The following is a 26538-nucleotide window of genomic DNA, read 5'->3' as shown; positions in this document are numbered from 1 at the left end:
TCTTTTGAGTTGTGATAAGCACATGCCTTTCAATATTTAACACATCAAGTGGAAACATCTTGTTTTGTGTCATGCAAACATTTACTATAATCAAACCAGATTTCTTATCTCTAATAGTACATGAACCATTATCAAATATTACTGAATATCCATCATCTACTAATTGTCCAACACTCAACAAGTTATGTGATAAAGTAGGAATAAAGAAAACATTATCAAGGTATTTTACCTTCCCTTGATTTATCTTCACCTCAATTGTTCCTTTCCCTTCCACTTGGATTTGCTTATTATCTCCAAGTCTAACATTCAACTTGTGAGTCTCATCAATATATCTAAATATTGATTTTATGCCTGACATATGATTAAAACATCCACTATCCAAAAACCAAATATCATTTGAGATGTTATGAATTTGTGAATGAGTCATAAACAACTTATTATTTTCTTCATTTTTCTCCACATAGCTTGCTTGCTTTTATCTTTTCCAGCAATCTGCTGACCAAACTTTTTACAATAGTGACATTGAATTCCACTTTTGTAATTTTTTTGATCATAATTTGATTGCCCTTGTTCATCAAAGTGTCCTCTTCCTCTTTCATTTCCTCTACCACGAAATCCTCCTCTGCCACATCCTCTTCCTATTGATTTTTTGTCTTCTTTTGAAGTAGAAGACTCTCCCTTAACCTGAAATGTTTTTCCTTCACTTTTTTCAAGTGACCTATTCAACCTTACTTCATGTGCTTGCAAAGAACCCATTAGTTCATCAAATGAATAAGTAGATAAATCTTTTGATTCCTCAATTGCGGCAACAACATGATCAAATTTCGGAGTTAAACTTCTCAAAACTTTTGCAACAATTATATGATCAGGAAGATCTTCACCATAAGATTTCATTTGACTAACAATTTCAGTCACTCGAGAAAGAAAATCTTGCACTGATTCATAGCTTTTCATGAACAAAATTTTAAACTCACGACGGAGGGTTTGAAGTTTTACCGTAATCACCCTTGATGAGCCTTGAAATTCATTTTGAAGTATCAACCAAGCTTGCTTTGAGGTTGTCGCTGCTGTAATTCTTGAGAAGATCGTCTCATGTACAGCTTGTTGAATGAAGAACAATGCATTTTAGTCATTCTTTCTATTCTCCCTCGGCCTGATTTCGTCATCTAGATCTGCATATCCATTCTCTATTAAGTTCCAAAGATTTTGAGACTTGAATAGAGTCTTCATCTTGATACTCCAAAATTCATAACTTTTGCCCGAGAAGATGGGGATAAGGGGTTGAGACATCGAATTACCATTAAAAGCCATAATGCCCAGTTCAGATTGAAACTAGGCTCTGATACCACAAATGTTGGGGATGGAGGAGCAAGGAAAAACATAATACTACGATACGAGTAAAAAGAATCCTTTTGATTCAAGAAAACTGTTGTAGTATTAAAAGCAGGAGGATTGATAAGAACACTTACAAGATACCAAGTGCACACAGACTCTCTATCTATCTGTCTGCTATCTCTATATACCTTGCTACATGAACTACGGTCCTATTTATAGGACCTAGTGACAACCACCCTATAACTACTAGATCATGAGGTAGTTATTGAAACCACCTTATAACTACTAGATCATGATTGAAGTGGTTATTGAAATCATCATGTAACCACTAGATCATGATAACAATCTAGATAGATAACTATGAATCAGATCTCAATACTCCCGCCACCACTCGTCTCCCTCCATTGCTCTCGCCGCCGTGAGAGGCTGCAAGCTGCTCGAAACCAGCAGGAGGAACAGCAACAGGTGCGTGGACGCGGTGGCCATGGTCGATCAAAGCAGAGGATCCAAGAAAGATGGGTTATCAGTTCGAGGATGAATGAATGAAGCAAAGGTTGGTGTGCGGGAAAGGGCTGAGAGCTTACATATATATATATATATATATACACCCCATCACCGTCGATCGTCGTCCTGTGTGGTATGCATGGGTTTGAAGTCGATTCAAAGTATCCCCTTCTCTCCGGAGACTTTTAGACTCGTTCAAACCGCGGCTGTTTACTTGAACAGCTTCGCTCCCCGTCTTCGCTAACATTTTGACGACGACAAAACGTGATTTAACGTTCTCACATTTGCATTGCACGAAATGGCGGAAGATTTCAAGCTGTTGTGTTAGTCGACGACGGGTTAACTGGTGAAGATCATTTTGGCCGCTCTCAAGTTGGGATTCCGTACCTGGTCAGATCCGACTCGATAATAAGCCTAGGTGTTCTCTTTTAAGAATTGTATATCTTTCACACACAAAAAAAAGAAATGAACATGAACTATTTTCACCTTGTGGATATATTTCCTATCACTACATATTGATCTTTTTCCTTATAGTCTTGAACTAGTCTTTGTGGATATATTTCAATAAATTCTTGAAGTGGCGTATGAGTTGGTGACCTATGTGGATATTTTATTTTTATTTTAATAATTTTTATATTAAAAACGTATATCAATCGACTATATCTCATTAGCTTAGGCTTTTAAATCAGAAGATGAAAGAGTTCCATCTTGTATTATATTACATTATATATGTGTATATATTGATCTTATTTCTTGTTGGGCTGATGGCCCATATTCAGCCCATGTGGGCTTTATCAGCCCACAGCCCACACCCCCTCTTAACCTAATCCTAATTAAGATTAGAGGGGTGTGGTGGCTACGTTTTAGAGGCAGATTAAAGCTATAAAAAGGCAGCAACGAGGCAGATCTTTGGAGCCACGAGATTCCAAAGAGAAGAAGGAGAACAAGGCAGAAAAGGAAGAGAAAGAAAGGGAAGAAGACAAGGACAACGCAGAGAAACTGTTCACAATCATCTAGTAGTGTTCTCATCTCAGGTTAGATCAAATCTACAGTAGACTCTTACTGTGATTACTTGGGGAGGTTTTAGATATTGTGGGCAGTGACGTGATCCTTATATCCCAGTTATTCTCTTGTGGTTGTTGCTAGGGTTTTGGGTAAGAGATTGAGATTTGTACATTCATTATTCTCATAGTAGATTATCTCTAGTTTGCCCCGTGGTTTTTACCCTTCACATTGAAGGAGTTTTCCACGTATATCTTGGTGTTCTGTTTGATTGTGTTTCCATTTTATTCCGCTGCGTATTTTGGTCTTCTAGTATTTGTTCCTATACAAAGGTTATTCCTGTTTATATCCCCATCAACTGGTATCAGAGCGGGGTTTTGGTGATTTAATTTTTGTATTTGAACATGGAGGCCAGTAATATTTCTCGCATGATTAGTTTGAATGGAAATAATTGGATGATATGGAAACCAAGAATGGAAGATCTCTTGTATTGCAAAGATTTGTATGGACCTTTGCAAGGGGATAGTGCAAAACCTACAACTATGACAGATGATGAGTGGAAGAGGTTAGATCGAAAAACAATTGGATTTATTAGACAATGGCTTGATGATAGTGTCTTTCACCATGTTTCTACTGAAATTTCTGCATATTCTCTTTGGAAAAAATTGGAAAGTCTCTATGAAAGAAAAACAGCTGGCAACAAAGCTTTTTTGATCAGAAAACTTGTGAACCTAAAATATAGAGAGGGTGCTTCTGTTACTGAGCATTTGAATGAAATGCAGAGTATTACTAACGAGTTATCCTCTATGAAAATATCTCTTGATGATGAGTTGCAGGCATTGTTACTTCTCAGTTCATTACCAGAAAGTTGGGAGACACTGGTGGTTTCCCTTAGTAATTCTGCGCCAGATGGTATTGTCACTATAAGTCAAGTAACAAGCAGTTTGTTGAATGAGGAGTTGAGAAGAAAGAGTTCGACAACATCTCAGAATGATTCACACGCACTTATCTCAGAGAACAGAGGAAGGTCAAAGTCCAGAAGCAGTTCACGTATGGGTAGGAGCAAGTCAAGATCAAGAAAAGATATTGTTTGCTATAACTGTGGTGAGAAAGGACATTACAAGAACCAATGTAAGCAACCTAAGAAGAACAAGAAAAAGGAAAAAGAAGTGGAGTCTACAGAGTCAAAGGATAATACTACAGCTACAGTGCAGGGTGGTGATTATTTGATTTTGTCTCCTTCCGATGATATTTTTTCTTGTGTGTGTCAGGATCTTGAGTGGGTGATTGACACAGGTGCTTCTTATCATGCTACACCTCGGAGAGAGTTTTTTGCTACATACAGGTCTGGAAACTTTGGTGTTGTCAAGATGGGCAACTATGGCACAGCAGACATCATTGGCATGGGTGATATCCATTTAAAGACCAACCTTGACTGCAAGTTGGTACTTAAGGATGTGAGGCATGTGATTGACTTGAGGTTGAATTTAATTTCAGTTGGAAGACTAGATGATGAAGACTATGAAAGCAGATTTCACAGAGGGCAATGGAAGCTCATTAAGGGTTCTCTTGTTATAGCTAGTGGAAAGAAATGTCATACTTTGTACAGGTTGCAGGCTAAAGCTTATGGTGAGCAGTTAAATGCTACAGAGAAAGACTTCAGTATGGAGTTGTGGCATAGGCGATTGGGACACATGAGCGAGAAGGGGCTGCAAGCTCTTTCCAAGAGAGAGGTATTACCAGATCTCAGAGGTATACATCTGAACCCTTGTATTGATTGTTTGGCTAGTAAACAACATAGAGTTTCATTTGCTAGTGCTGCTTTGTCTAGAAAAATGCATGCCTTAGACCGTGTTTATACATATGTATGTGGTCCTTTGAGGACAAAAACTCCTGGTGGATCTGTTGATGTTCTTGGTATAAGTGGTGCACTTTATTTTGTCACTTTTATAGATGATTTTTCCAGGAAAGTTTGGGCTTATGCTTTGAAGACCAAAGATCAGGTTATTAATGTCTTCAAAGAGTTTCATGCCAGGGTTGAAAGGGAGACAGAAAGGAAATTGAAATGCATAAGATCAGATAATGGTGGTGAATATACGGGATTGTTTAATGACTATTGCAGGTCACATGGGATCCAACATGAGATGACAGTTCCTGGTACACCTCAGCATAATGCAATTGCAGAGAGGATGAACCGCACCATCATGGAAAAGATCAGATGTATGCTTTCACAGGCCAAGCTACCCAAAAGGTTTTGGGATGAGGCTTTGAGGACTGCAGTTGATGTGATCAACTTATCACCATGTACAGCCCTAGATGGTGATGTTGCAGAGCAAGTATGGTCAGAGAAAGATGTTTCCTACAGGCATTTGAGAGTATTTGGTTGTCGTGCATTTGCACATGTTCCAGATAATGAGAGGTCCAAGTTGGATGGTAAGTCTAAAGAATGTATTTTTCTTGGTTACTCACATGATCAATTTGGTTACAGGCTTTGGGATCCAGAAAAGCAGAAGGTGTTCAGGAGCAGAGATGTGGTCTTCTTTGAGGATCAAACCTTTGAGGATTTGAAAAAGAAGGCACCAGCCAAGACTTCTGTAGAAGGATTAGCAGATTGTGACCCAGTTATTCCTCCAGTATATCAGGGTGATGGGGGAGATGTGTAGGAAAATAGTGTAGAGCATGATGTTGATTTACCTGTAGGACATGTTGAGCAAGAAGAAGTAGGAGAGCAAGTTCCCGCAGAACCTCAGTTGAGAAGATCTTCTAGACAACGTCAACCTTCCAGAAGATACTCTACAGATGAGTATGTGATGCTTACTAATGCAGGTGAACCAGAGAGTTACCAGGAAGCAGTTGAGAGTGAGCAGGAAGAAAAGCAGTTGCAGCTTCAGAAAATTCATACAGATGACAACGGAGCAGACATGTTGACGAAGACCTTACCAAAAGAAAGACAGGAGATATGCCGACAGTTGGTCGGCATGGCTTCACATTGAGGAGTCATGGGACAACCTCTCTTATGGGCTGAAGGGGGAGGTTGTTGGGCTGATGGCCCATATTCAGCCCATGTGGGCTTTATCAGCCCACAGTCCACACCCCCTCTTAACCTAACCCTAATTAAGATTAGGGGGTGTGGTGGCTGCATTTTAGAGGTAGATTAAAGCTATAAAAAGGCAGCAACGAGGCAGATCTTTGGAGCCACGAGATTCCAAAGAGAAGAAGGAGAACAAGGCAGAAAAGGAAGAGAAAGAAAGGGAAGAAGACAAGGACAACGCAGAGAAACTGTTCACAATCATCTAGCAGTGTTCTCATCTCAGGTTAGATCAAATCTACAGTAGACTCTTGCTGTGATTACTTGGGGAGGTTTTAGATATCGTGGGCAGTGACGTGATCCTTGTATCCTAGTTATTCTCTTGTGGTTGTTGCTAGGGTTTTGGGCAAGAGATTGAGATTTGTACATTCATTATTCTCATAGTAGATTATCTCTAGTTTGCCCCGTGGTTTTTACCCTTCACATTGAAGGAGTTTTCCATATATATCATGGTGTTCTGTTTGATTGTGTTTCCATTTTATTCTGCTGCGTATTGTGGTCTTCTAGTATTTGTTCCTATACAAAGGTTATTCCTGTTTATATCCCCATCATTTCTAACACTAGAACTTAAAGTTGCTTCACTGGGAGAGATGGCTGTCACAGTATTCTTCGTTTCATCTTACATGAAAATATTTTTTAGAAGTCTTTATTAGCTAAGTTAGTATATACCATCGAGCCATCGTTTTATCGTGAATTTAGATGCTCAAATGGCACGAGGAGAGTTCTATTAGAAGCTAACATATTCAATAAGTTATATAAATCAATACGTTGGTACAAACTTCAATCGATGAGTTGCTACAGTTGCATCCAAATTAAGGTATCCATAGAGCTTGTTCTTGAGAGATAGCCACCATCAGTATCCATCCAAGTCTTGCATGGTTATGAGTGAATATCATCTCCTAAGAAATTATATTATGAGTGAAAATCATCTCTATTGGATAATTATATCAAAATTTAATCAAATTTATAAAATATTTTATCTAATTAAATAAAACCATATAATCAGACAAAATATCTTTTACTAGTATATTCTCAAGTACTTGAGAATGACAAAGAATCTTTTACTAGTATATAAAGGTAGTAGCCTGAGGGTTGAGCGTTACATGGACTCGAGTTTCTAATTCGATGTCAATAACAACAAGTCTAATTCAGGATATATGTAGCAATATGCTGGAAGAGTTCCAAACAAGATACTATTGTCGACTTGACCATAGAGGCAGAGTATATTGCTATGTTAGAGGCAATAAAGGAGAGAGTCTGGATGAAGAAATTCATCACAGATCTGAGAGTTATGTCGAGTAGCAAGGATTCGATTCCTTTATATTGTAACAACTATATGATAATTACACAAATGAGGGAATTCGGGTCTCATCAGAAATATTCTGAGGAGTTTCTAACTTATTAGAGATATTCATGGCTCGAGGAGATATAGTAGTAAAAAAAGTTTCATCCAAAGATAACATCGCAGATCCATTGATAAAGCCATTGTCTCATATTGTCTTTGAAAAAAGTTTCAGGCACGTAGGTGATTGACTTTAAATTAAGTGTGACATTACTAGTCATAGGTGCCCTATAAGCCAATAACGTGAGTGATGACACATGTGATATGATACACACCTTTTTTCTTATTATTATTATTATTATATTATCTCACTTTATATTGTTTGATATATATATATATATATATATATATATATATATATATATATAGTGATATTCATGAATTTGTATAATGAGAATCAAATCGAGATAAGATAACGATATTGAGACCGATTCACCTTTAAACATAAACCCTAAAGAATCCCAGTCATATGTTACTCGAGATGGATATCGAGATAACCGAATAAGCTAGTGTACTATATACTCGTCCATATGATAGAGGTGGCTGGTTTCATAGCTGCTCATGTGGGGACATTAGGGATATTGTATAGATGCTCATTGGAGAATGAGTTCATTGATTAATTCGTTCATGAAATGCCGAATGGTTAAGGATACCTCATTATCAAATAATGATTCTGTCATTCCAGTGGTGTATTTGGTCCTTTAACTTAACACCATAGATGTTCTGAATTAGTATTCCACTTTTTGATATTGAATTTATAGATATGATTATGCTACCAATATCTTCCAATATCTTTGGGCAAGTTTATTAGTACGATTAGATTTGATAGTCAATTAAAATTTGACATAAGATAATTTGACAATCAAAATCTAAAGCAATCCATCAATACTTAAACGCATAGAACATAATTAATTATTATAAAAACCGTTTGGTAATCTTCTCGGTAAGATGAGATGACATAAATCATACCCATTTAGTTGGCAAGTGGTAATTCAGTATAATATTAGTATGCTCCGTTGGCACAACATTTGAAAGGAGTATTCCTATGTATACCAGAAAAATACCCCAATTTAAAAGCTATAAAAGGATGATTTCTCCAAGTATACATTCTATACATCTCTCTATGTGTTTATTCTTAAACTGTTTAGCTATTTGCTAATTTATAATTTAAAAATCAGAGAAGTCTTGTGGAACATTAATTTAATGCACCCCACACGACAAACGTACGTCATATTCTTGATGTGTGGAACCCATCGTACTCACTGAGGACAACTAAATATTCCTCCATCCTCACCTCCTCCCCCGGTCAAGTGGAGCCATCGATCCACATACTCCTTTCAATGTAACGCACAAGGAATGGATTGAAATTGTCCATCCAATTTATTCACAGTATCAAATGTGGATGGATTCCTTCCGTCATTTCGTGCGACGCATCCGTCCAAGACGGCAATGCAAATGTGGGAACGTTAAACCACGTTTTGTCGTCCGTCAAAATGTTGTGAAGACGATGAACGAATATGATCAAGTAAACAGTCACGGTTTGAACGAGAATAAGAGTCTCCGGAGAGAAGGGGATACTTTGAATCGACTTCAAACACATGCAGAACACACTGGACGGCGATCGACGGTGATGAGATGTATATATATATGTAAGCTCTCAGCCCTTTCCCGCACACCAACCTTTGCTTCATTCATTCATCCTCGAACTGATAACCCATCTTTCTTGGATCCTCTGCTTTGATCGACCATGGCCACCGCGTCCACGCAGCTGTTGCTGTTCCTCAGTCCATGCATGACGGCAACGCAAATGTGATAACGTTAAACCATTCTGCCGTCAAAGCCTTATGAACGAAGATTTACTGGTAAACAGCCGTGTTTTGAAGCAGTCTAAAGTCTTCGAAGCCCGGGGAGCACGCTGAATCGACCTCGAGACAATGCTAATCGAGCACACAAGCGTCGAGGTTGCTGACGGTGAGCAGCTATATATGGAGCACCGTCTCAACCTTTTCCCTCACACCAACCTTAGCCACGGTCGTCTTCATATTGACAAGCCATTGTTCTCGGATCATCTGCTCGATCGCTCGACTAGTTCATTTGAACGATCATGGCCACCGCGTCCACGCAGCTCTTGCTGTTCCTCCTGCTGGTTTCGAGCAGCTTGCAGCCTCTCACGGCGGCGAGGGCAATGGAGGGAGACGAGTGGTGGCGGGAGCAGGGCGGCCTGTTGCTGGGGTCTTTGCAACAAGGCCCAAGCCTCAAAAGGAGTTCGATTCATAACAGTCTTTGTTGGTGAAATATTCAACAAATAAACTGCTGTTGCAACTGCTTCTGCCCAAAACTGATTTCGAAGATGTTTTCCTTTATGCAAACTTCTTGCCATTTCAACGACAGTCCGATTCTTACGCTCAGCTACACCATTTTGCTCCGGTGTATATGGTGCTGTCAATTCTCTGTGAATACCATTTTCTTCACAAAAAGAACTAAACTCATTAGATAAAAATTCACCACCTCTATCTGTCTAAAGTGTCTTTATATATCTACCACTTTATCTTTCTACAAGTGCCTTAAACTTTCAAAAATTATCAAATGTTTCAGATTTCAATTTCAAAAATTATACCCAACTCATGCGACTATTATCATCCGTAAACAATAAAAAATATTGACTTCCACCAAATGATTTTATATTCATAGGTCCACATAAGTCAGCATGAATTAATTCAAGACAATTAGATGCTCTCCATGCTTTTCCAATAGGAAATGGTTTTCTACTTTGTTTGCCATAAATACATCCTTTATATACATCAAGTGTATTAATCTTAGGCAATCCAAAAACTATTCCTTTTTTACTTAACAACCTTAAACCTTTAATGTTAAGGTGTCCATATCTTAAATGCCATAAACTAGACTCATTCTTTTGAGTTGTGATAAGCACATGCCTTTCAATATTTAACACATCAAGTGGAAACATCTTGTTTTGTGTCATGCAAACATTTACTATAATCAAACCAGATTTCTTATCTCTAATAGTACATGAACCATTATCAAATATTACTGAATATCCATCATCTACTAATTGTCCAACACTCAACAAGTTATGTGATAAAGTAGGAATAAAGAAAACATTATCAAGGTATTTTACCTTCCCTTGATTTATCTTCACCTCAATTGTTCCTTTCCCTTCCACTTGGATTTGCTTATTATCTCCAAGTCTAACATTCAACTTGTGAATCTCATCAATATATCTAAATATTGATTTTATGCCTGACATATGATTAAAACATCCACTATCCAAAAACCAAATATCATTTGAGATGTTATGAATTTGTGAATGAGTCATAAACAACTTATTATTTTCTTCATTTTTCTCCACATAGCTTGCTTGCTTTTCTCTTTTCCAGCAATCTGCTGACCAAACTTTTTACAATAGTGACATTGAATTCCACTTTTGTAATTTTTTTGATCATAATTTGATTGCCCTTGTTCATCAAAGTGTCCTCTTCCTCTTTCATTTCCTCTACCACGAAATCCTCCTCTGCCACATCCTCTTCCTATTGATTTTTTGTCTTCTTTTGAAGTAGAAGACTCTCCCTTAACCTGAAATGTTTTTCCTTCACTTTTTTCAAGTGACCTATTCAACCTTACTTCATGTGCTTGCAAAGAACCCATTAGTTCATCAAATGAATAAGTAGATAAATCTTTTGATTCCTCAATTGCGGCAACAACATGATCAAATTTCGGAGTTAAACTTCTCAAAACTTTTGCAACAATTATATGATCAGGAAGATCTTCACCATAAGATTTCATTTGACTAACAATTTCAGTCACTCGAAAAAGAAAATTTTGCACTGATTCATAGCTTTTCATGAACAAAATTTCAAACTCACGACGGAGGGTTTGAAGTTTTACCGTAATCACCCTTGATGAGCCTTGAAATTCATTTTGAAGTATCAACCAAGCTTGCTTTGAGGTTGTCGCTGCTGTAATTCTTGAGAAGATCGTCTCATGTACAGCTTGTTGAATGAAGAACAATGCATTTGAGTCATTCTTTCTATTCTCCCTCAGCCTGATTTCGTCATCTGGATCTGCATATCCATTCTCTATTAAGTTCCAAAGATTTTGAGACTTGAATAGAGTCTTCATCTTGATACTCCAAAATTCATAACTTTTGCCCGAGAAGATGGGGATAAGGGGTTGAGACATCGAATTACCATTAAAAGCCATAATACCCAGTTCAGATTGAAACTAGGCTCTGATACCACAAATGTTGGGGATGGAGGAGCAAGGAAAAATAGAATACTACGATACGAGTAAAAAGAATCCTTTCGATTCAAGAAAACTGTTGTAGTATTAAAAGCAAGAGGATTGATAAGAACACTTAAAAGATACCAAGTGCACACAGACTCTCTATCTATCTGTCTGCTATCTCTATATACCTTGCTACATGAACTACGGTCCTATTTATAGGACCTAGTGACAACCACCCTATAACTACTAGATCATGAGGTAGTTATTGAAACCACCTTATAACTACTAGATCATGATTGAAGTGGTTATTGAAATCATCATGTAACCACTAGATCATGATAACAATCTAGATAGATAACTATGAATCAGATCTCAATACTCCCGCCACCACTCGTCTCCCTCCATTGCTCTCGCCGCCGTGAGAGGCTGCAAGCTGCTCGAAACCAGCAGGAGGAACAGCAACAGGTGCGTGGACGCGGTGGCCATGGTCGATCAAAGCAGAGGATCCAAGAAAGATGGGTTATCAGTTCGAGGATGAATGAATGAAGCAAAGGTTGGTGTGCGGGAAAGGGCTGAGAGCTTACATATATATATATATACACCCCATCACCGTCGATCGTCGTCCTGTGTGGTATGCATGGGTTTGAAGTCGATTCAAAGTATCCCCTTCGCTCCGGAGACTTTTAGACTCGTTCAAACCGCGGCTGTTTACTTGAACAGCTTCGCTCCCCGTCTTCGCAACATTTTGACGACGACAAAACGTGATTTAACGTTCTCACATTTGCATTGCACGAAATGGCGGAAGATTTCAAGCTGTTGTGTTAGTCGATGACGGGTTAACGGGTGAAGATCATTTTGACCTCTCTCAAGTTGGGATTCCGTACCTGATAAGATCCGACCCGATAATAAGTCCAGCTGTTCTCTTTTAAGAATTATATATCTTTCACAAAAAAAATAGAAAGAAATGAACATGAACTATTTTCACCTTGTGTCATATCATATTCCTACATATCGATCTTTCTCTTGATAGTCTTGGACTAATCGTTGTGGATATATTTCATACATGCTTGGATTGTCTTATGAGTTGTGAAATCAGGCACCTATATAGATATCTGATTTTTTTTTTTTTTTATTAAAAATGTAGACTGATCGTTCATATCTAATTTAGCTTAAGCTTTTAAATCAGAAGATGAAAGGGTTCCATCTTGTATTATCTTACATTATATATGTGTATATATTGATATATAAGTCTTTATTAGCTAAGTTAGTCTATACCTTCGAGCCATCATTTTATCGTGAATTTAGATGCTCAAATGCCACGAAAAGAGTTTTATTAGAAGCAAACATATGAGTTATATAGATCAATACTTTGGTACAAACTTCAATCGATGAGTTGCTACAGTTGCATCCAAACTATGGTATACATAGAGCTTGTTCTTGCGAGATAGCCACCATCAGTATCCATCCAAGTCTTGCATGGTTTGGTTAGCGTACATGCAGCGGCTTCCATCATCAACCTAACAACGAGGGCAGCTCGGGGTGTTAGGGTTGTGGGTGCAACACGAAGGTCCCGAAGGCGTCACCGGGCCTTGTTGCAGAGATCCCAGCAACAGGCCACCCTGCTCCCGCCACCACTCGTCTCCCTCCATTGCCCTCGCCGCCGTGAGAGGCTGCAAGCTGCTCGAAACCAGCAGGAGGAACAGCAACAGCTGCGTGGACGCGGTGGCCATGTTCGTTCAAATGAACTAGTCGAGCGATCGAGCAGATGATCCAAGAACAATGGCTTGTCAATATGAAGACGACCGTGGCTAAGGTTGGTGTGAGGGAAAAGGTTGAGACGGTGCTCCATATATAGCTGCTCACCGTCAGCAACTTCGACGCTTGTGTGCTCGATTAGCATTGTCTCGAGGTCGATTCAGCGTGCTCCCCGGGCTTCGAAGACTTTAGACTGCTTCAAAACACGGCTGTTTACCAGTAAATCTTCGTTCATAAGGCTTTGACGGCAGAATGGTTTAACGTTATCACATTTGCGTTGCCGTCATGCATGGACTGAGAAATGGCAGCAGTAATAATATAGAATCGAAGCTGTTCTAATAGTCAATGACGGGCTAATGGATACGACTCCAAATGCGAACTAAAACCCCAAACGTCGAGTCATATTATTACAAGGATTCGTTTTCAAGATGCATGGATCCGACCCGATAACACCATGAGGGAAGTAATTAATGGTGATGAGCAGAACGAGGGTTGAATGGACCGCGTTGACTTAAGTAGGTGGGTCGATCACTCCACTTGACCTGTTGAGGAGGTCAGACCGAAAGAAAACCTCCGCTGATTGCTTCAATGAGTTCACCCTGACCTAACCGCGCCCTTTGACTTCTCACCACCAGCTTTAATCTCGTTTATCATGCCCAGTTCATCTCTCTCTCTCTCTCTCTCTCTCTCTCTCTCTCTCTCTCTGTATGTACTGTTCCATGCATAAATCACTTAGCTAGCTTCTCGCTTGATATAAAAGATCATTCAGAATATGTAAACTACCATATTTTTCTTAATATTTATTTAATTTTACAAAATTAAGACTACAAAACACGAGCGAAAAATGGAGAAGAACGGATACTGTTTAGATTGTGATACTGTGAAAAGTGAACAGGTTGAAAGAGGAGTAAATGCTGAGCAGAGACAGTGAAAGCTGAGGATGAAACATTAGATGTGTAGTTTTACATGTACAGATACATGATACATGATTCCTCCGTGGCTTCACCGACCGTATGATTCATGGTGTGTGTGTACTGCGACAGAATCTCTTCTTCTACACAAGCTGCCACATGTGGACAATGGGAAGCATCCACTCTCCGGGTCATGCATGCACTGTACCATGATGTCCTCTGCTGCATACCATGGGTTCCCAACTGGTGCAGTGAGAGGTCACATGCATGGCAGAGGAGACCAGAGTTTTAGGCCATCATGTCACATCATTTCTACCAGTGTCCTCTGAGAAGTAGCATCCAAAGCTCACAAAACACTCTCACAGCCCAGACAAACTGCAACACTGTTTCAGAAAGAACATGACAAGAAGAAGAAAAAAAAGGAAAAGTTTTGTAAGGACTGTCCTTCCTGTTCTTGCACTTCCATATCATATACTTATCGATCTGAATGATGTAGTATTAGAACTAAGCTTTTCACAATCCAGACAGTGCAAGTTTGTGCAGGAGAGCTCAAGATCAGGCAGCCCTGTCAATCTTGTTTCTAGTCACCATTAAAATACAAATCATTAGCATTGAATCGAATAACATTGTTATCTTCTCATATGTCGACTCCAGAGAAGCAGGACGGACAGTGGCCATGTGAGAGGACCTGCGGTGACCTTTCTTCCCCTCCTTCGCTTGCCACTATGGCCTATAAATAGTCTCCCGTCTCCCTTCCTTCGTTCCCATCCCACACCGACTACACTTCTCTTTGAGAAGTCCACTGTGACCATGAAGTCATCAATCCTCTTCCTCTTCCTGACTGCACTCCTCCTGCGCCGAGCTCCGACGGCAGTGTCGGTGACATGCAACCCATCGGAGCTCAGCTCATGCGCAGGGGCTATACTGACGTCGGCGCCGCCCACCGCCGCCTGCTGCGCCAAGCTGAAAGAGCAGCGGCCTTGCCTTTGCGAGTACAGGAAGAACCCCAACTTGAAAGGTTACATCAACTCCGATAATAGCAAGAAGGTCTCCAAATCCTGCGGCGTTCCCATTCCGAGCTGTTGAGTAGAGTTGCAGTGGTCTCTTCTTCCCCTTGTCCTTCGAGTATCTACTAGTCTTGTACGTACAAGTTAATAGTATCTACTAGTCTTGTACGTATAAGTTAAATGTGATGCCTCAAGAAGTATATCCCCAATCGTCAAAGGAGACCTTGTATGGTGTCTTCAACGATGCAACCCCAGTGTTCAAGACTATCAACTTGATTTTTAGGTGTGGTTAAACCAACAACATAAAATAGTCATCCCTCAACTGCTCGATATAATATTTTAGAAAAAAAATCCAAAATTCAAACTATTAAATCGGATTCAGAAAAATATGATGGTTCCTTCGGCAGGAGGAACCAAAAGCACGAGGATGTAATAGATAACGGCGCTTGCAGATATATAATAGTTCATCTTTGCAGTCACTGGGATACATAATCATTTTCCACTTACATCCAATAAGCAAAACCATAGGGAGCAATAAATCCATGATTAGTCAATACTTTTCGATCATAAAATGCAACAATGGCACATAAGCAACAATTACTGAAAGAATTGTTTCACGTGCTTGCAGCCGCTTCGGTTTTAACTTCTGATGAGGCTTCTGCCTTGTCATTTCCGATCTTTGGCGAGTCTTCAGTTTTTTCAGATTGCTCTGTTAAAATATCAGGAAAGGTCAGATCCAATGGTTGACATATAAATAATTAACAGTTGTTTTAAATATCTACTTAGGATTCAGTAATAACTGCTAGCCAACAGAGAGAGAGAGAGAGAGAGAGAGAGAGAGAGAGATTCGTTGAGCAAATTTGAGATTGATGGATTAATGTCATTCCAGAAATTCCTATTTTAATGAATTTATCGAAACCATTTCTTCCAAGAAGAGATCTGAAGTATATATCCATCATTCACTTGAAACCCAAGCATACGATACATAAACATTCCAAACATTAACTAGACTTTTCATTTTACTATCGCATTATCTACTTTTGGGCTAATATATTATCCTGACCCTGTTCGGGTTGTAATATCTGTTCTTAAAAAATTTAAATTGAAATCTTTATAATTCTGAAAGTAAAACAAATAACCTCAATTGTCCTAACGTCGTCAGCTGTATTGATGAAAAATACAGCTGACACCACAATACACATGACACCACGTGTTAGATCAACACAAAAATAATGAATAAAAATATAATTTTAACATTCCTAAATAATTTCAACATTCCTTTTATTTCCAATATGTGGGATGTTAAAATTACCATTTTGTCAATAAAATCATTGTAAATGAAAGAGATGTTAAAATTACCTTTTTTCCCCTTCACTTTCGTGTCAATCCAACACGTGATATCACATTTTGTGTTTTCCGTCAATGCAACTGATGGCGTTAGCGCAAATGAGATTATTTGTTTCATTTTCAAAACTATAAAGATCCCAACATAAATTTTTTAAGTACAAGAACCGTGATGCTATTAGGGTCCAAGTACAAGGGATAATATATAATTAACTCGTTTCTCTATGAGTTATTAAATCATAATAATATTTTAGAATGAATAATTTCTAGTGATAAGCCTTCACAAAATTAAAAATCATGATTATGACATTTAACTTATAATACATATTGTTTCAAATAGAGAAAAATAAAATTTATACCATTATAATCTATTAAATAAATAACTTATTGATTATATATTAAGAAAATCTTGGCTAAAACAAGACTTGTAGAGGTTAGTCTCACAGTAAAAAAAAAAAAACTCATTTTTGCAATTCCTGTCTGTTAGGTATGACGTTTTGTTATTCACAACTATTCGAGTTAACAAGTTTTGTGTTTCCTATTGTCCTAAGTTCTGAAATGGCTAAGCCTAAGAACATTGAAAAAAAAAATGATAATTGATCTCATCCCTATTTGATCTAGCTTAAGGCCCTTAGTGATTCACATTATGATCCAAATCCTGACAACATTGTTGTTCACTTCTTGGGCTATATGAATTCTTTTTTCATGGGTACCCATTCTTCCACGAGTGAATTTTATGTTACTCTACATAGAACATATCTTTTCAGTTGCAGCTCTGTAAAAATACAACTACAATGAAACTGAGTATTCTACTTTTGAATTATGTATTTAGTAAGCTATAATTCCAAAGTTACTCAGCATATACTACAAGGATTATATTTGGATATAGAAGCATAAGCATGGTACAAAAACTACCATATTTCAACAACTTTAAGATAAAAGCTCACGTAACATAAAAATTAATTTGTTTAAATGGAAGGTTCTGATTCTTACCTTCATCATCACTATCTTCGAAATCATCATCCATAGCATCACCCCCCATATTGTTAAAATTCTGGCAAGAAATTATAAATAACAAATCATAATTAGGAAACCAAGAGTTAGCACGAAGATATTCATGGTGCAGTAGTCATTACCGAGAAATCCATTCCTCCCAAGTCCAAATCACCAGGACCTGTTAAAGTGAGAAAAAAAGAAAAGCAAAACTCAATACCCACAATTAAAATGTAAATCGCAAAACTGCATCAAAGACAAAATTTAACCATTTTCTAACACCAGGTAGCAAGTATAAACACAAATTCGATCCTAAGTGATCAGTTGAACTAATTGAAACACATTCTATATGTCATGCATGCCACTCTTCAAGCATGTTTAGACATTTGAGAGTGTCCGCAGCTCATTCCTCCTACCTGGTAAATTAGTGGTTGTAAATTATCTGTGATGCAATGAACTGAAACGTAATTAAGTTTCTCTGACATTATCAATTTCAGAATGTTGCGAATTCAACAAAATCTATTCAATCATCCAAATAATTCGACATGCAGGCTTAACATATGGCAAGAGCTTTAAAGAGTATGTTTATATAAGGAAGACGGATAAGAAAGCAGCACATAAAAGGAGTCACCAATAGCCTTTTATAACTTTATACAATGTTATCAAAATATTAACCATAACATGTTCAATACACCATACCAGTATTATGTGCCTTGAAATGTTTAATATTATTATTTGCATCAAAATCCACAGATATGAAGAGAGACACTGATGGTCATTACTTTGATCTGTGCTCGAACAAATCTGATCCTAACATTATGTATATCCAGTTTTCAAAATAATGCACTTTGCAAAAGCCACTCTCTTAAGATGCATGACTTACACTTGAGGATCACAAGTCACTACCAGAAAGCAAAAGCCACTCTCTTAAGATGCATGACTTACACTTGAGTATCACAAGTCACTACCAGAAAGCCATGGTTCCAATCATGACATTAGCTTGGCCAAGGAAGATCGGAAAATGACACTAGCAATAACAACTCTTAGCTCGGTTTTGACTGCAGATGATTCACTAGAGCATGCACTTTACTTTGACTATTATATGATAAATGACATTTTTGTCAGTACGTGTTTATTCTATTAGAATTAGTATAATCGACAAATAACTTATGGTTATCATATGGCTACAACTACAAGAAATGCCAAAAACATATGAAGGAACAAACCATCATCATCTTCATCGACCCACTTATCCCAATCTACTTTTAAATAGTGTGGAGCCTTGCCATCACCGCGCAGAAGCTTTTTCCACCACTGCTTCTCTGCTTTTACTACCACGACAAAGATAGACCTGACACCAATGTTTATTTTGCTTGCCTGCTCGACAACATTATGCGAGTAAATAAAAGAGAGCAGAATGCATGATAAATCAATTTATAACTCAAAAGAAAACCTTACATCTTTATCTACTTTATCATAAAGATCCATCTTTAGCTCATAAGTGTTGTTGCCGGTGCCAGCAGTGGCAGAAAAAGTGAAAATCCCATCAGGCTCCAGATTAACCTTCACATCTTTTGCGTCGGGCAATTGTACAGTGATGTAAACCTTGTCAAGCCTCTGTGCCCATTTAACTTCAGGATATCGACTGAGAAGTGTAGCATATAACTCGTTAGACAATCATTAAATGATAAATTATCACAAAAGCCACAACAATTAAAACAGAAATCAATCATATTTTTTGGCCAAATATCACCATAAAAAACATAGACAACTAATATTTGAGATAAAAAACCATGTTCTTGCTAATCTCAGAATCAAACCAACTAATACAAAACCCTATGCTGCTAAACGAGAGAAGACTTACTCGTATTCTAACACCCCCTGTCATGTGGGCTGGCTAAATGGCCCAAGCCCGACAAACGGTGCTCGAATTAGATGGGGAGGAAACAACCATGTGGGGATCAATATACAGGATCATCCTCACTGGAAGCAACCTCTGCCTAAAAGAATCTAAATGCCTAAACTAAACAAATCAAAGAGCAACTAATGGCAATAATCTACATAAAGGGCAAAGCATTATTCGATCTCTTCGAAACTGATTTCCACTGTTGAAAGAATTCCATAATTATGAACATTTATGTTTGTTCTTGATGACCTCCATCAGTAAGACGGTCGATGCCAGATTGATCATGGTCAAGCCATAAGGCACCAAACTGGTTTAGCCAATTCAATCAAGTAAAGAAAACACCAACTGCATGTCGCACAAGGGATAAAAATCGAATCTATTTTGCTGCAAGATCGCAAGTCTACCACCATCTAACAACGAGAAAAAAGATTCATAAACCGGCGACGAAACACACAGATTCGGGAAAGGAAAAGCACACACCTCATGTTGAAACCTGATCTTCACCGGAGCAGTCTCCGGCGAGGCGTGGCCCTGCTTGCGGCGGCTACGAAGCACGATATGGAAGCGGCAATGCCCTAAACCCTCTTTGCGCGTGGTTTAAAGGGCCGGTCGGAGTAGTTCAACCCTTCGTGGAGATCACCACGTGGTTTTCACGTGTCGTTACAGTTGCCACTACGTGGACGGTTGAGATTTAGTTTTTTAGGACAACCGCATCGGTGCTTTCATGTTTGTCAAGCAAGCTGGGAAAGTAAAAAAGACGACCTCTTTGATAAGACGGATGGGCCATCAAAATTAGATGTTTTTACATAATTACCCTAGCATATTTTGGACATATTACATTGAGCGTATAACTTTAATATATCATATATGTTGCTACAAATATAATATATTTATCCTCAACGTGGAACCCTTTTTGTTTACTTCCTCCCAAAAACATCACCAAATAGATTATTTGAATTAAAAATCCTAAAAATTAAAAGAACCCCTAAACTTCCTATTATATCCTTGCCATTATATCTTTTTAACGTCTCTACACTAATAGCCAATTAATATAAATTAACCTTAAGGAATAACTAAAGCTATACCATATGAATTCCATAAATTCATATTAATCTCTTGAGCTTTATAAGTGACTTTCGTATTTATTTTCTCTAAATTTAAGTTTAGATTGCATATCCTTGCAAACTCAAATTATTATTATTATTATATATAATAGATCTTTTAAGTTAAAATTAATTACTTAAGTAGATAAAACACATATTTAAAAATACATCTTAAAAATTGTGGTGGAAAAAATATTTAGCATCTTTATTTTTTATATTTTTAAAATAAAGTTAGTCACCGGCAAGATAAACTGATATATGTGAAGCATCTATATATATATATGCGCTGTGTGGCAATAAGGCCTCTTGATGTCATCTTGTAGCATTTATCCCCTATTAAGTATTTTGTTTTTGGTGTACTCATGTGATATTTGTTTGCTGTTTGTGGAACATGAGAACTTTTTGATCATTCTGCCTCTCCAAACAACAGAAATCGGTGGATGTTTAGTGAGTAACTATTGCAACATGTAAGAGAGAGAGAGAGAGAGAGAGAGAGAGAGAGAGAATGAATATTTATTACCTGCTAAGCAACCCATCCAGTTTACAGAGATGGAATCCATACAATTCTGAAACCACTATCATCTAATTATCTGGACAAATACATCCAACTATATTTCTCACTGTTTTCGGTGAAGAATAAAAAGGATAAAATTTGGTAGATCCACCTTTGTGAAAAACAAAACAAGTGTTTGATCTGCCACCTAAATTAGCTACTCCTACATCTGTTCAGATGAGGAGAAAACTAAAGAGCTCGACTCTTTAGAAAATCATGGTGAAGAAGAAATTTGATGAGTATTCCTCTGGAGGAAGCTTTTCATGGCTTCGTATGTCGACCAACAAATCGCGGCAGCTGGGGCGTGAAACAGCACTCTAGGCTTCAGCCCTTGTAGCAGAGCTCGAGGTCCTTCTTTAGCGACTATTTTCTCCATGACCATTCTTATCGAACTACCGTTGAACGTATCTGCCCCGCACACCCCCTGCATGGACGTACCAGAGATCGATAAAACTTTCCATCTTTATTACATGCAGAATCTCAACAAAAATTACATGAGGACCTATGTAATAATTCTAATTTATGTTACATGTAGTTCGCTAATAGGCTTTTCATCTTGCAAATCTATGTTTGAGTACTTGAGTACTAGTAGACATGGTGATCAAGCAAACAACAGCCACCCACCCAACAACACACAAAATAGAAATGGTTTCAGATTCTGCCTACCATTGCACTGCATCATTTGGTCACTCTGTACAACTTTCGAGGGAGTATGAAATACAGTTACTTTGGCAGCATAAAGGAACTATAAAATGATAAATGTTTTTCCATTTAAAGGATACTTAAATAGGTTCAACCAAATGAACCATACAAGAGATATGCAAGAGCTATAAAATTTACTCTCTATTTAATGACCATTTTGTATCAATTAGAACAAAGTGAATAACAAAAGAAAATAAAAGGAAAGTGTAACATAGCAGAGATAAAAAGTTATGACCAAACAAGAACAGAAGACTGCAGAACAATGCTAATATATGATGATGGTATGTCCTAAGAAGATGAGCAAAAATCTCAAAAGATCAGCTTTGAGTTATTTGTCACTTTGCTATCATAATATGAGCATTAGCTCATCGCAAAACTAAAATGTGCACACATCAATCAGATACAATCTCATGAAGCATATATGATGTAACAGGATGAAGTTAACAAGCTACATGTTTTTCTACCAAAACAAGCTGATCCCCTTGAAAACAATCAGTTATGTCTTTATACAGAGCAAACAGATCAAAATAGAACATATAAGATAGGTCAGGTCTCTGTCCCCACACCGTCGGCCCAATTAGTGGGCACCAAGCCTCAGCCTAACAGTCTCGGTCCTCCACTACTAACCACCTAATGAGCGAAAGCTCCTAAAAGCCAAGGCCCAGCTTCATATGAAATGCAGACAGCATTGCGGGCCTCCTCTCTTGAAATTCTTTAACTCCAATCTTTGTCATTAACTAAATGACATCAGATAGAATATCAAAGCCACTAGAATGAGGTCTCCAAATCTTATAGGTACCGGAGCAATAATTGCTGAAAAAATGGTTCATACAATTATTAAAAATTTATTTGCAGACCCCATATGTATACTACCTCTTTGGATTATGCATATGGTACAGTTCCTCTTCCTTCAGTAATACTTAAAGGAAAAAAAGCCAATAATCAATGAAACTCATATATCTTTACAGGATCTACAGATTGGATTTAGCAGATCGCACCTCTGCCACTAGATCCTATTAAAAACAAACTCGTTCAATATCAATTTCCTGTAAATCAAAGTTTCCATGAGTATGCTCCTTTTGATGTTTCAAGATTAATAAATTTTGCATCTCTAACAGGCCCATTATATACTTGGGCAGCTCCACATCCTTTCTTTACTGCCTCATTTTCTACAGTCACACCTTCCTTAGTCTTTTAACTCTAAGTCACCAGTTACTAGTTCAACTTTTGTAACTACAACTTCGAGCCCCTCCATGTGTGTGCAAGCACGCGTGTAACTACAACTTCGAGCCCCTCCATGTGTGTGCAAGCACGCGCATACACATACACATACACATACACATACACATACACATACACATACATATATATATATATATATATATATATATGTTGTTCATTACACGAACAATAATTGTTTCAGTGTTTTGTGACTGCTTAAAAATTGAAAACATTTATAAATATTGTTTGCATTTTTTGTGTTTGGCCATCAGATGCTGCTAAACCACAAGGATACAATATAAGAAAGTGAAAATAGTTCTCCAAGCAAAAGGCCATTGTCAACAATTGCTGTCATCCCTAATAATAACAATGAAAGAGCATATCCAAGAAAGTCAGGTCACAACATGATGTGATGCATCAGTTGACATGGGTGATTTTGAATTTTAGCTGCTAACTTTGCTTGGCTTTAGCTATTATGGAAGTGGGATTGACTTACTGACAGGGCATCTTGACAAACATAAGGTATCCATATAGTCTTTTATTTTGTTTAAACTAAAGAGGATCAAACATTCTTGAAGTAAGAAGCTTGTAATGTTTTAACTCAGTAAGTTGCAGAAGTGGCTTACTAGATACTGAAGACATCTCACTACATGTAGAAGGTGTGGAAGACATCTTGCAAAACAAAAGCTGACACATAGATGCAAGCTACTTGATTTTAACATAACAAGTTTATGAAATGAGTTTTGAAGAACCTAGACAGAATATTGTCCCCGATGTATTATTTGAAGACCAATTAATTTTGCGGAGCCTATGCATTGAAAGAACTCCTGTTTAGGTGGATTGACTCACCCCTAAAAATTTCATAGGTGATGACACCTACTGCAGTCCTGACAGGTAGGCCCATCTGTGTGGGTCCCATGCATTACTTCCCCTGAAATTTTCAGGGCAGCTTCAGTCCATCCAAATAGCTTGTCCAACAAACATCACAGAACAGCATGCAAACATTGAAATAACAAAGCTAGGGTCTTTAATATTGGAAATAGAGGTTCCTCTTTTTTTTTCTCAATTTTGCTGCTGTTATTATGTTACTCATTACACTTTCTCATAGTTATCATGACAGATCAATAGTCCGAGAAACAATAACTACGTAAAAGAACCTAGAGATACAAGGAAATTCAAGCTTCTACCGACAGCAAGGGGTTAAGTGTCACCGCAATGGAAATACAAACAAAAACAATATAATATGCAAACATGAAAATGATCACTAACATGAACTAGGATCTTAGCTGATAATCTGTATGCAAGCAAAAGAGATGTTCATGATTGTAAAGGTGATAGATGGATCTAGTATCTAGATCAAGCAACCTATGCAATTTAGACCAGTAATGCTGATGAAGCGAAAGAACATACTGACAACAGATAACATGCAACAGCTTCTCATATTTCAATTTCAATGAAGAAACACACTTATTGCTGCAATTGTTTTGTTATCATATTTATTTGGATACCTACGAAAATTGTGATATTGATCCTGATCAAAGGCAGCATGTCATGGGTCCAACCCTAGTAGTTGGATTCCCAATCAGGAGTAGTATATTTTGAACCATTTAGATGATGATATGATTGGTTGACCAATACATGCAAAGAGTTTATTCTTCCTTGACTCAAATAAAAGGGTGAACAGCATCGAACTAATATATCCAGTAAATGCCATAATGATCTTGATAAACTACAAAACAATTTTTGTGCTCAGTGTCTAGGCTTGATCTCTGACACTAAGGTCTGGGTTGTGTTCTAATTTTGCTGTCCTGTACTTTTCATTCAAAGAAGGATGAAAACCATATCAAAGGAATTTTTTTGCAGGCAATAGGAATCGTGTTTGACATAAAGAGAAGCTAGGCACCATACCTGGCATTGCAGCCTTGTCTTCACGACGTCTAATGGAGTGGTCACAGCGCTTGCCAGTGCTCCGGCCGCCCCACCCGCCGTCAAGTGAACCAAGAGCCTCTCCTCGCTCGCGTTCTCTGGTGCGATCTCAGTGAGAATCTTCTTGACGGCCTCATACGTCGCGAAGTGCACGGCCGTGAACGGCGCATTCATGAGGACGGTCGTCCGATACGAGGCGTAAAACGCCCTGATCCCTTCGTCCCGCAGCATCCGCACGACGCAGTCCCTCACCCCGCTGTACGGGCTCCAGCGGAGCTGGAGCCGCTGCTTGACGACGTCCATGGGAGTCAGCAAGGCGTCGCTGGCGATGGTGGCGGCCACGCCGGAGGCAGCGTGGATGAGGGGGTGGTGGCGGCCGTCCTGGCGGTTGCCGCCGAGACGGTCCTTGCAGAGCTCGTAGACTGCGAAGTAGGCGGCGTGGGCAGGACCGGCGCCAAGGCCTATGGCGGCAATACCGCGGTAGAGGCCGGAGGGGCCCTCAGAGCGGACGATGGATGCGAGCAAGCGGCCGACGGTGGGGTGATGGTGTTGGGACGAGGATGAGGCCGAGGCGGCAACCGTCTGCATCCGGGTCTTGAGGGTGTCCACCGGAAACATCGCCATGTGTTCCGCCATGCCGGCCACCGACCCCGCCGCCATGTACTGCCAAAATCTGTGGCCCTCCATCCGACCTCCCGGAGGCGGCGAAGGCGGTGGCGAGGGGGGGGCTTTGGATCCGGCGGACGAATGGAAGCCCTAGGCTAGATCCGGCCCGTGGGTTATAAGAGGAGACGGGGACCTGTCGGGTACCGAAGCAAGTTTCGGCGGCGGGCGGGTGTAGCAAGTTCTAAGGTCCGGGCCAGGCCGATGTACTCGGCCGAGATAAATGCTTGTTTACATCTTTCTGCCTACCCGTTCCGCTTAGCTCGGCTTTTAAGTGGGTCCCACTATGGGCCCAATTAGTTCCTCCATTCACGGAGCGCAGGGAGGACTTGCAGTTGGAAAGAGCGTGGTGGTTCAAGAGAACGGGTCCACGACTTTTGAGATGCAAATCCGGATTAGATTCGGATCCTGATCTGACCCCTACAATTGGATACTTGTCCAAGCACTCATCAGGGAGTATAATCCTCATATAGATAAATAAATAAAAAGAAGAATATAAATTTGTACTGTCTCAATTGAATTCTTTCTTGATAATCAAAGTATTTAAAAGTATCGATCAATGTAAATCCTTATCACAGAACAAAATTAATTCAAATCTTACATGTTTTTACTCGTTTTTTATTTTTTTAAATATATATTGAGCAATTCGTCTGCATAATCTATCCAACCATCCTTTAATTTTCTATTTTCCATAGTTTTAATGAAGTTAATAAAATCACAAACATATTAGTAAATAAAGCTTTCCCGTGATTCGATTCTTATATGGTGCAAATTTTTTCCTTTTTAATGCATTCATTTATCACAATAATTAGAAAAACAAAATAATAGTAATAATAAGTTAATATTAGAGGAAGATAAAGACGTGTATTATGACATCAGATCAGGTTTGGGCTCGCCACACCTCAACATGATCAAGAGACTAGTCTCTTCCACTTCCA

At 38.6% G+C, this 26538-nt stretch overlaps 2 protein-coding genes across 2 annotated transcripts; both read right to left on the bottom strand.

Moving 5' to 3' along the window:
* Positions 1-15619: 15619 nt before the first annotated feature.
* LOC135605488 (uncharacterized protein OsI_027940-like) lies at positions 15620-20053 on the bottom strand. The gene is made up of 6 exons (XM_065095645.1): positions 19913-20053; positions 18985-19171; positions 18753-18903; positions 17670-17707; positions 17527-17587; positions 15620-15898 (listed from the first exon to the last, which is right to left on the bottom strand). Exons 1-6 carry the CDS (start codon positions 19915-19917, stop codon positions 15804-15806), a joined length of 537 nt encoding a protein of 178 aa, XP_064951717.1. The 5' UTR covers positions 19918-20053; the 3' UTR covers positions 15620-15803.
* A 981-nt stretch (positions 20054-21034) lies between these two features.
* Positions 21035-25782, bottom strand: LOC135605487 (uncharacterized). The gene is made up of 2 exons (XM_065095644.1): positions 24920-25782; positions 21035-21512 (listed from the first exon to the last, which is right to left on the bottom strand). The coding sequence occupies exons 1-2, from the start codon at positions 25622-25624 to the stop codon at positions 21303-21305; spliced, it is 915 nt and encodes a 304-aa protein (XP_064951716.1). The 5' UTR covers positions 25625-25782; the 3' UTR covers positions 21035-21302.
* Positions 25783-26538: the final 756 nt, after the last annotated feature.

The sequence above is a fragment of the Musa acuminata genome, chromosome BXJ2-2, assembly GCF_036884655.1.
Source record: "Musa acuminata AAA Group cultivar baxijiao chromosome BXJ2-2, Cavendish_Baxijiao_AAA, whole genome shotgun sequence".
Classification (NCBI taxonomy): domain Eukaryota; kingdom Viridiplantae; phylum Streptophyta; class Magnoliopsida; order Zingiberales; family Musaceae; genus Musa; species Musa acuminata.
This window is presented reverse-complemented; position numbering and strand designations above follow the sequence as displayed.